Genomic DNA, 11,939 nt, shown 5'->3' on the forward strand with positions numbered 1-11,939 from the left:
AATAGTTACACTTTATCTGTCTGTAAATATAGTCTCAGTGTAGATTATATTGGAGGGTTTTATATATATATATATATATATATATATATATATATATATATATATATATATATATATTTAATTAATACAAAAATAACACTAAAAATACCAATATTATTATGAATTATATTAATTATTTAATAAGTCATATACAGTAATTAGATTCCAGCTTTAGCAAACATACTGTATATACTAATTTAAAAATTTTGCCACTAATTTCCCTTAAGATGATAGTGGATTGATTCACAAAAATGAAACTAATTTAAATTCTTTTAAATTGCCATCCTCTAACTCACATTTTTGTTAGAGTGATGTGATTTCCGGCGGATGTTTATTGGTCAGTTTGAGAAAGAGAAGCTCCTCGGAGGGGCCGCCTCGTTTCCGCGAATCGGTTCTTTCAAACACTTCGTTTCAAAGAACCGATTCAAAAAACCTATCCGTTGGTGTCAGAGCTTAATTGCGTCATAACGTTCCAATAGGTTCTATAATGAGTTTTCTTTATTAAACAAAGTCATGTAAAAGATAAATATGCATTATGGTATAATCAAGCATTAATCAAACCCTTGTTTCCAAATGCTATTACAAATTGAACATGTTTGAAATGTACTGACCTATGCAAAATTTACCCGAGAACCACTTGGGCCCAATTCAGTCCGATTCGCCTAATCCGTGAATCAATTCAACCGATTCACTGAAGAGATTCGACTCAACCGACCAGTTCGTTGTTCACGCTCGCGTGAGAGAGGAGCGCCACTGCTGCTGTCTGGGGCCGATCAGCATAGGCGGGCCGGGGAAAAGAGGCAAAAGAAAGGAAGGAAATCCAGGATTCCGAGGCGGCGTGTATGAGTTAAAGACATAAGAGCAAAAAAAACTAGACCCGGTCACTCAAAAGCGGCATTAAAGCAAGAAACGACCGTTTTTATGTGAGTGTAGCCTCGCTCTCTTTGCGAACCACTAACGTTAGCCAGCTAACGCTAGTCATGTAGCGCTCCATTCACACGAACGCCAAACATGGACACGACTTTACACAATATATGTGTTTTACATCGCCTCTGTGGCTAACAAACTCTCGGATGAAAACATCCGAATGGCGATAGAGCTCAGATGGAGGGGCGTTGTGGATTTAGCTAGACATTCACCCAGAGAAAACACTCTCGTCCGTTGTTGAATCTGTGGCTTTGATTTCCTCTAACCCGATAAAAGTGCTCCCCCGTTGTTGTTTTGCTCAGAAAACGCCGCGATAAGAAGTGCAGTGGGATTTTTATGTTTTTATGGCCGTTGTTGAACAGATAAAGTTAGCTGTAGCTTAATCCTGGACCATTGCAAATGAAGGAGTATAAGGTGGTTGTGTTGGGCAGCGGCGGCGTGGGCAAGTCCGCACTCACGGTCCAGTTTGTGACCGGGACATTCATAGAGAAATATGACCCGACCATTGAGGACTTCTATAGGAAGGAGATCGAGGTGGATTCGTCCCCCTCGGTGCTGGAGATCCTGGACACCGCTGGGACCGAGCAGTTCGCGTCCATGAGAGATCTGTACATCAAAAATGGGCAAGGCTTCATTCTAGTCTACAGCCTTGTCAATCAGCAGTCATTTCAGGTGAGTATTGCATCTCATGTCTGGCTCAGCTAGTACAACAAATAGACTTTTGAGGTTTAGATTAGGAAATCCTTACCACTATTGCCATATTACCACAACTGAAGTCAGAAAACCACTCCAGCAAGGAGATTCCTGTGATTTAGGAGAACACCAGATCTTAGTCATCTCTGGCAAACTGTACATGACAGGAAATCAAAAATGTCTTATTTTAGAGTAGTTTATGACATGCATGCAACAGGTTGAAACTTCTTATATTCAAATGCACTATTCCCACCCCTGATGATCTGACAGATCCACTTTTTGTCATTCTCTCTCTCTCTGTCTCTCTGTCTCTCTCTCTCTCTCTCTCTCTCTCTATATATATAGTATATATGTAGTATATAGTATGTATGTATATATATATATGGGTGTGTGTGTGTGTGTGTTTGTGTGTATTTCTCTCAAAATCAAATCACAGAACCAAGGCCCCGCCCAAAATTAATCTGTTTCCCTTGGTTGCACGTTACAATACAGAAGAAAAGATCCGCAACTTTAAGACTGTTCATTTCTCCATAAACTGACTTATTTGGTGTCCTGAGTTTTACATTTCTTATGTATTATACATTACCCTCTCTCTCTGCTCCGCAGGACATCAGACCCATGCGGGACCAGATCGTTCGTGTGAAGCGCTTCGAGAAGGTGCCTCTGATCTTGGTGGGGAATAAGGTGGACCTGGAGTCCGAGCGGGAGGTGGCGGGCTCTGACGGACGTGCCCTCGCACAAGAGTGGGGCTGCCCCTTCATAGAGACCTCAGCCAAGAGCAAGAGCATGGTTGATGAGCTGTTCGCTGAGATTGTGAGGCAGATGAACTACACCACTTTGCCCGAGAAGCAAGAGCAATGCTGCACCGCCTGCGTCGTGCAATGAGCGGCCTGGACTTACTTTCAGTCCAGGTATGAAAGCACAGAAACATGAGGGAAAAAAACAAACCAACATTCAGGCTTTCTGGTGCATTCATATGTTATGATGCTTGATATTTCATATATATAAATTAAAATTGAGGATAGCAGCTCTCTAGGCTGACTCAACTCTGTTATCATTGCATCACACCAAGAATGTGGCATGAAGAGTTAAATTGCTTAATCCCAATACCAATGAGGTGAAGCATGAAGAAACAGCGCTGTCTGAACAAGCACTCAGGCACATAAGAACAGGGACAATCTTTGTGAATAAAGAGGAAAACAGAACATCCTGAATGGAAAGTGATGTCGCAAAACAGGAAATGGTCTTCTGGAGAATTTTAGGATGAACCAGAAGTGCCATTTTAAAGGCGTCTTTATGTAAACAGTTTTTTATAGTCTTATTCAAACGTTATGTAAGAGGATCCAAGTCAAACAGATTTTACATCAAACCGGTTTATTTATTTGTAAGTTAAATTCCAAAGACCATGCATAGTATCATGTTCATAGTATCATCAATGCTATAGATCTCATTTTATCCACCTTCAGAAGTTAGGTGTTTTTTTTTTTTTTTACATGAATGTTCTTAAATTCCTGTACATTAGCCACTATGGATAAATAAATATAGAATAATAAAATGCAGCAAATGGTCAACATATTTGTGCTACAAACCAATGTGTTAAAGGGATGTTATGAAGACAACATTTAAAAAAATGTTGGTAGACAAACAGTTGCTGGTAGCCATTGACTTCCATTGTTTGTTTGTTTTTCATAGAATGAAAGTCAATGGCTACCGGCAACTGTTTGGCTACCAACATTCTTCAAAATATCATCTTTTGTTTTCAGCAGAAAAAATAAACTTCAGGTTTCAAACAACCTGAGAGTGAATAAATGTCAATTTTCTTTTTTGGGGGATGAACTGTCCCTTTAAGAATGATTACAAGAATTTACAATAATAAGAAATACCAGTTTGCGATATCAAGGAGAATAACAAAAGTGTTTTATACAGCCAAGGTAACGCCCAAGCACATTAAAGTTAGAAATGGCCACGCCCACTCTTGGATCTGTGTTTTTTTTTCTTGTGACTACAGCACATTTGTCATTTCTGTGTTTCTTAGACACATGATCCAGACGGACGCTCTCTTGAACCAATCTCTGATCGTACGACCCTCTGAGCCACGCCTGTGCCACTGAGCCCCTTGAACTCTGACACTGAAGACATCTGGCCGAGGCTTGGCTTGGCTGTCTGGAAATAAATCATCGCAGGGTCTTCAAAACTCAAATCCACCGGGTCTGGATTGTAGAGCACATGTACACTATCTTCAAGTTATGTTTTGGTTACCTGGAAACAAATCAAGTCTGTGAACTGGAGCACAGAAAACTTTTGGGAATGGGGATATCTGTGACAGGGCTATTAATAGCTATTTTTCTTATATAGGGAAAAGGGTTATGACGAGCAGTTAAGCTCAGGGCTATAATACCCCTGGAGATGCTCCGTTATAAATGTTCCCTGTTTTTTCTTTTAACATATTAAGTTTGATATCTAATTATTAAGTTGTAACGGCCATTATGCAGGTTTGAGACCTCAGTATCTAACGTTTCTTTTTTTTCCCCCTTTTTGATTATTTTTAAACTACTGGTATGTATGCTTTCTCTTCTAGGACTCTATTTATTAAAGTCTTTAATTACAGAGATAGATAAATATTGCATTTTTATATTCTGTTGGCTGTTTTGGCTTTTTGTGGCTACATTATGCATTGTTTCTAAAGTACAGCATTGATGATGCCTTAAATGATTCCAGTCTGAAACCCCTTTTGAGTCACTTCTTTTCCTGTTTTCTCATTTCATTTCTAACATGGCTCTTGTATATCATTTGTGCCCATGAAGTTGCAGTTATGTTTTGGGCATGTTTCCAACCACTGCTTCAATAGAAACTTAAAAGCCAAAAGCAACATCCACAATGCTGTGCTGAATGGACTGCTGACAATTTAACACTGTAAGCACATAAAATGTACAAATGCCAAAGTTGGTTATCGTTGACATTTTTGAGACATTTGAACCAAAATAACTAAATAAAGAACTTTCAAATCAATGCATGCAATACCTCACAATAGGCTTTTGATAATGACCTTTGAATTGCCTGGAAATCAGCCATTATCAATTCCCATCAGACTGTCTTATTGTGGGGGAAACCCAATGTCTGAAATGTGAGGATCTCATGATGAGCTTGAAGAAAGAGTTAAGCAGATGTTGCAGAGTTAAGCAGATGAAGAGAGTGTTTTCCAACTAAAACATTCAATTTCTTCTTAAAAAGGTTACATTTTGACATGGGTAGGGCTTAAGCCATAAATACATAATGTTTTGTCATACACATCTGACTGAAGTTCAGGAGTGTGTTAACAATGTTTAAAAACCAAGCTTCAGTCTTTTGCTCGTCTGTGGTCTAGGAAATGGGGAAGAACAATATGACTAGTGTAACAGCTGCAACATTCTGTGTGGAGATGGGAAAACCTGCTGGAAAGATGACCATCTGCAGCAATTGATCAGATAGTTGTGGCTGAGTGTCTTGTCAAGACACTTCTGTATTCCAAGGCTTGTGATCATGAGTGTGGCTTCTGGAGTCTGAATGCTCATAGGTCACCCGGAGTTTACTTTCCAGTCTGACACTGATTTACATTACATTTAGTCATTTAGTAGACACTTTTATCCCATTTAGATTCGATTTAGATAATAAAGTTATTAAAAGAAAAAAGAAAAAAAACATTAATGAATATTTGAAGCTGTAATTAACTGCTACAAAAAGCATATTTTTTATTTTGTGATTCCAGAAATATCAAGAACTGTATGTTCAAAACAAACTAAACTAATTAAGGGGGAAATAATTACATTTATTTACTTTAAATGTTATGTTTTTAGTTATTTTAACGTAATTATATGTTTAATGATACTTTTATTATTATTTAAATAATTTTAAGGCATCTTGCCACTCGCTTGGAAACATTCTGAGGGCATCTGACTGGACCTGAAGGGTGCTGAAAACGGTATTTCATATAAAAGGCTCCAATAAGAAAAATGGGTCATTGGAGTTATGCGGTACAGTTTGAGCTTTTATATGACTTCGTTCAGTCAAAAAGGTAATTTTTCTACAAAAAATTATATTTAAAGTGAACACAATTCTTCCAATGTACACCTACAATAAATTATTATAATTTTTTAGAATATGATTTTCATATTTATTTTAAACGTGCAATGTTTACTGTAAAATATGTGTAGGAATGGGTCATGTAGATATAAATATTTGTTATTATTATTTATCTTTTTTTTTTTTACTCCAGAAAAGGACGAAAAAGAGGGGGGGAGAAAAAATATAATTTTCGAGATAAATCCCACCTTTGACAAGGCTAATAGTAAATACTTTGATATACCACTATATTATGTTAAAATAATACACGTGACTCTAGTAGGCCCGCAGGACTTTTATTTTGAAGTATGGACTGTTAAGAGACCCTTCGTGTTTATCTTTTCTTCACTGTTTCTTTTTTCATTTTTGTTCACGTCTGTTTTCTGATACATTTAGTAAAGGCTGTCACTGATATAATGAAAACTGTATTTGTAACTGTCGGAACGACAAGTTTCGATGATCTGATTGGCGCTGTGACTTCAGATGAATCCGTGAAGGTAAGAATGTCAGTCATAAATAGTGAGAACTACAAAGGAAACGTAGGCTGAATGTTAAAAATACTTGAAATGAGCGTCGGTATTTGTGAGCTAGTTTTAAAAGCAATAAACCGTGAGGTTTTAAATACATCCTGGCTCACTATATGGCCGTTTCCATGTTTCTGAATGAAGGCATTAATCGGCCGTGGCTACACAGATGTGGTGCTTCAGGTCGGCAGAGGCTCAGTTGTTCCTGATCCAGACAGCTGCCCAGGACTGACACTTCAGGTGTTTCGTTTCAAAGACTCAATCGCCGAGGACATGAGACACTCAGATCTGATTATCAGTCATGCTGGTGGGTCAGAGCTAACTTTGGACCAAACGCTACACTGAATACACTATGGCAAGTCGTCGTAGCATTTAATCTGTAAACCGCACTGTTAATACTAGTAGGGTAACACTTTAGAATAAGGAAAACTTATTCACTATTAACTATGACTTTTTCCTCGTATTTATTCATTAGATATTAGTACTTATTGATTAAATACTAGTACTTATTTATTAGATACTAGTACTTATTGAAAATGGTGACTAGTAATTATTATATTGTTAATAGTAACAGTAAAAGAATAGTAATAGTAAAAGCAGATCTACCTAGTAAGATAAGAATTGTTACTAGTAGTAAATACAGAAGATACTAGTGTCTAATAAATTAAGTACTAGTACCTAATGAATAACTGCTAGTATCTATTAAATAGTTACTAGTATCTAATAAATTGGTGCCAGTATCTAATAAATAAGTACTAGTACCTAATGAATGCTTACTAGTAATATTTAAATTGATACTAATCACTATTGCAATAATTACTAGACAGAAATTAAAAGATGCTATCAAAAACAGATTAACTACGACTCCCTTTTCAATGGCAGATATCTTCAACTTCACAAAGAACTAGTGAGAATGTATTTGGAGATATCTTTATTTAAACAGATTATTGCATAAACATGAGTACCACATGGTAATTCAAAAAATTTATATACTTATTTAATTTGTTAAGTAGAGTTAACTGGCTTTATTTGTTAGCCTATCTTGAAAACAGAATCTAATGAATAAGCACTAGTAACTTTACAAAATACACTAGTACCTAAATAATAAGCACTACTAGCTAATGAATAAGTGCTAGTGCTTAATGGAAAAGTTACTACGATCTAAAAAATAAGTACTAGTAGCAGGAAAATAGATACTAGTATGATTTATAGATTAAATGTTAAACGGCTTTCCATAAATACACTAAACAAGTGAATTTGTTTGTTTTTGATGCAGGCAGATTAAGAAAAACCTTTATAATAATCATCAGATAACAGATCAGGTCATATACTGAGGAATATAAATATAAGATAATAAAATATTCATGTTTCCACTGATATCTGCAATAATTGTATTTTTTTATCTACTAAAATAAATAATAAATCTAACAGTGCAGTACGGTAGTTTCCTGGGGGAGACTAAATATTGAATAAAATTTTACACATATTTATAATACTATAATATAATTTTTTACAGTATGAATTGGGTCTTTATACTTGGAAATATATTGATGCATTTTAAATTTTAGAATGTGAGGGTCCTACGCATAATAATATTTGGGATCCATCCTGGTGACTTAAAGATTAAAAACCACTGATCTGACATAGTTTTGTTTGTTGTTGACTTTAATAATAACCTACTTTCAGTTTTAGATCATAGGCCAGTTGCATAAACTCAGCCACTATGTTAAGACTGTGTCCCAAGGGGTAATGTGTTATTTTCGAGTTCCAAGTAAACCAATCTGCCTTTTTATGTACGGTAACAGACTTAAAAAAAAAAATAATAATTGGGAACAATCTTGAAGAAAGAAAAGTCTGAACTAGAGACTGGTCTTAAAATCAAGGTTTATGCAACTGGCCCCATATGTCATAATATCTGCTCTGTCCTAATCAGGAGCAGGAAGCTGTTTGGAAGCACTCGGAGCAAATAAACCTCTCCTTGTTGTAGTCAATGATAAATTAATGGACAATCACCAGCTGGAGCTCGCAAAGCAGCTACAGGCAGATTCACATCTTATCTACTGCACTTGCAGGTTTGCTCTATGGGCATTCACTTTCTCAACTGTGTTAGTGCTCAAGTTAATTGTTATTGTTAAATTGATATGCTGACTGCAAATGTTCATCTTTTTGTGCTTTTAACCCTTCATCACAGTACTCTGCCTCAGACTTTGAGGGATATGGATCTGTCTGCTTTGACAACCTATGCGCCTGGTCAACCGGAGAACTTCGCCAGCTTTTTAGATAAGGCTGTTGGACTTGTTTGAGAGCTCTCTCTTGAACCGGAACGGTTACTGATGAGAATTTGGACATAAGCTGAACCTGTTTTAATGAGAAAACCTGCACTGGACACTCAGGAGTCCAATGTTGTTTGAGAAGAACTGTTTTTTTACCAAACTAATAGTTGACCTTGGGTGATAAATGCACTGGAGTCAATAATTACGGTATGATGCAGCTGTAAAATATATAGAATATAAAACAAGCTGTTATTTAACAATAGTAATGCATTTTAGTTAAACATTGTTATTATTATTAACATTTCAGATTACAGTATTTGTTAATAAAAATGTTATTTTATTCCTAGTTTTGTTCTTTATAATTTTGTTCTATGAAGTCACAATGAAAATGTCAGATTCCTTATCAAGATATTTATTCGTAAAGAAGTGGAAGTTGTGAAGGAAACACGCAGTAGTAAACATCCTGTGTAGTATTAGACCACAGTCATCTGTCACTCAGGCATGATTTGAGTAAGTATATAATTACACACCATTTTTTGTGCTGAATGATGTTTTTGTGGTCAATGGGGTTAAAAACTAAAAGCGAGCAAATTATTCATCACAAGATTGGTATTATAATTCTTAGTAAATACTGTTTGTATAGGAGTATTCTGATTGTATGTTTGCATTTAGTTTTGATTTTCTAAAAGACAGAACTTGAGAAATGCGTTTGGATGGGGATTTCCACGGTTTTTCTAGTGAATTTCATTTGTGTATGGTGTGATGATGCTTTGAGGTTTGAGATTTTGATACTGTATATTTTTATGTCTTTGTGGGTTGCGGGAAAATGAAGTTCAAATGTAAATGCTTTATATGCTTTGCAGTGTGACAAGTTGTAGGCTGACTGGGAGATTGCAAGGAAGGTATTGCATGTTACTGTAGAAGAAGGTTCTGAGAAACATTTGCGTTCACTCTGCCATGTATCTCTATAATTGTTTCTGTACTAGAGGCTTATCTCCTGTTGTAGAATACTCCACCTTTCACTGTTTTCTGTATACACTTGTGCTTCAGTCTTTCCCTGGTTCCCCAGCATGGACTGGCAAGCAATTCCTGCTGCAGTGTTGAACCGATTTCCCATTGAGAGCCTCCGCATTATCCTGCCTTCTCTTGCATTTGTCTTGCTTGGGCGGCCATCCTTTTTGGGGGACTTGAATGAATTCCCGTCATTGTAAAGCTGCAGTATTCGAGAAATTACAGATTTGGAATGCATTGGCTGAAAGGGTCATCCCTTTGGCCTTCGTCTGGACGCATCTCCTGTCGCAGGATTTCAGTCACCTTAGAACAGCCTGCCTTCTTGCAATCTCAGTTAAAAGTGAGAATAAAATGTTGCCCGTTAAATATGGTTTGTCTTATAATTGTGACCCTGTCTGTGAAATCCAGGCTGAAGTATCAAAATCGAATTATATATTTATAGAATGTGTTTAAATTATCAAAGATGTTTTTATGTAGAAAATATCAAATCACAAAAAAATCACTTCAGCTGGATTTTCACATCCACAGTAACAATTTGCTTGGTGGTGTCGGTAAGTGTTCTCAGGGTTATTTTTCAGATATTTCATATTCATATTTTCAAGTTTTTTATACTGTGCTTCAGAATACAATTAGCCTATGAAATATGCTTAAAAAGCTGCCCTTCTACTCCCAATAGGATAAGTTCAAATAGGACTTATCTGTGATCTTGAAATTTAGCAAATTGCAGGTTGTTCTCTATTTGTGATATCAACTGTGTGTGTGCATACAGTCTTGTTCAAAATAATAGCAGTACAATGTGACTAACCAGAATAATCAAGGTTTTTCGTATATTTTTTATTGCTACGTGGCAAACAAGTTACCAGTAGGTTCAGTAGATTCTCAGAAAACAAATGAGACCCAGCATTCATGATATGCACGCTCTTAAGGCTGTGCAATTGGGCAATTAGTTGAATTAGTTGAAAGGGGTGTGTTCAAAAAAATAGCAGTGTGGCATTCAATCACTGAGGTCATCAATTTTGTGAAGAAACAGGTGTGAATCAGGTGGCCCCTATTTAAGGATGAAGCCAACACTTGTTGAACATGCATTTGAAAGCTGAGGAAAATGGGTCGTTCAAGACATTGTTCAGAAGAACAGCGTACTTTTATTAAAAAGTTGATTAGAGAGGGGAAAACCTATAAAGAGGTGCAAAAAATGATAGGCTGTTCAGCTAAAATGATCTCCAATGCCTTAAAATGGAGAGCAAAACCAGAGAGACGTGGAAGAAAACGGAAGACAACCATCAAAATGGATAGAAGAATAACCAGAATGGCAAAGGCTCAGCCAATGATCACCTCCAGGATGATCAAAGACAGTCTGGAGTTACCTGTAAGTACTGTGACAGTTAGAAGACGTCTGTGTGAAGCTAATCTATTTTCAAGAATCCCCCGCAAAGTCCCTCTGTTAAAAAAAAAGGCATGTGCAGAAGAGGTTACAATTTGCCAAAGAACACATCAACTGGCCTAAAGAGAAATGGAGGAACATTTTGTGGACTGATGAGAGTAAAATTGTTCTTTTTGGGTCCAAGGGCCACAGGCAGTTTGTGAGACGACCCCCAAACTCTGAATTCAAGCCACAGTACACAGTGAAGACAGTGAAGCATGGAGGTGCAAGCATCATGATATGGGCATGTTTCTCCTACTATGGTGTTGGGCCTATTTATCGCATACCAGGGATCATGGATCAGTTTGCATATGTTAAAATACTTGAAGAGGTCATGTTGCCCTATGCTGAAGAGGACATGCCCTTGAAATGGTTGTTTCAACAAGACAATGACCCAAAACACACTAGTAAACGGGCAAAGTCTTGGTTCCAAACCAACAAAATTAATGTTATGGAGTGGCCAGCCCAATCTCCAGACCTTAATCCAATTGAGAACTTGTGGGGTGATATCAAAAATGCTGTTTCTGAAGCAAAACCAAGAAATGTGAATGAATTGTGGAATGTTGTTAAAGAATCATGGAGTGGAATAACAGCTGAGAGGTGCCACAAGTTGGTTGACTCCATGCCACACAGATGTCAAGCAGTTTTAAAAAACTGTGGTCATACAACTAAATATTAGTTTAGTGATTCACAGGATTGCTAAATCCCAGAAAAAAAAAATGTTTGTACAAAATAGTTTTGAGTTTGTACAGTCAAAGGTAGACACTGCTATTTTTTTGAACACACCCCTTTCAAGTAATTGCCCAATTGCACAGCCTTAAGAGCGTGCATATCATGAATGCTGGGTCTCGTTTGTTTTCTGACAATCTACTGAACCTACTGGTAACTTGTTTGCCACGTAGCAATAAAAAATATACTAAAAACCTTGATTATTCTGGTTAGTCACATTGTACT

General features: G+C 36.8%; 2 protein-coding genes across 3 annotated transcripts; both read left to right on the forward strand.

Moving 5' to 3' along the window:
- The first annotated feature begins 750 nt into the window (after positions 1 to 750).
- On the forward strand, positions 751 to 4,658 carry LOC113114223 (ras-related protein Rap-2c). The gene is made up of 3 exons (XM_026281062.1): positions 751 to 1,638; positions 2,266 to 2,570; positions 3,695 to 4,658. Exons 1-2 carry the CDS (start codon positions 1,366 to 1,368, stop codon positions 2,542 to 2,544), a joined length of 552 nt encoding a protein of 183 aa, XP_026136847.1. The 5' UTR covers positions 751 to 1,365; the 3' UTR covers positions 2,545 to 2,570; positions 3,695 to 4,658.
- A 1,414-nt stretch (positions 4,659 to 6,072) lies between these two features.
- LOC113114526 (UDP-N-acetylglucosamine transferase subunit ALG13 homolog) lies at positions 6,073 to 9,269 on the forward strand. Of its 2 annotated transcripts, none has more exons than XM_026281438.1 (4): positions 6,073 to 6,254; positions 6,426 to 6,588; positions 8,221 to 8,353; positions 8,473 to 9,269. In XM_026281438.1, the coding sequence occupies exons 1-4, from the start codon at positions 6,174 to 6,176 to the stop codon at positions 8,582 to 8,584; spliced, it is 489 nt and encodes a 162-aa protein (XP_026137223.1). In that variant the 5' UTR covers positions 6,073 to 6,173; the 3' UTR covers positions 8,585 to 9,269. The 2 variants fall into 2 exon arrangements, with proteins under 2 accessions (XP_026137223.1, XP_026137222.1); XM_026281437.1 differs by having other exon boundaries at positions 8,215 to 8,353; positions 8,473 to 9,261.
- Positions 9,270 to 11,939: the final 2,670 nt, after the last annotated feature.

This window comes from Carassius auratus, chromosome 14, assembly GCF_003368295.1.
Source record: "Carassius auratus strain Wakin chromosome 14, ASM336829v1, whole genome shotgun sequence".
In the NCBI taxonomy this organism is placed as follows: domain Eukaryota; kingdom Metazoa; phylum Chordata; class Actinopteri; order Cypriniformes; family Cyprinidae; genus Carassius; species Carassius auratus.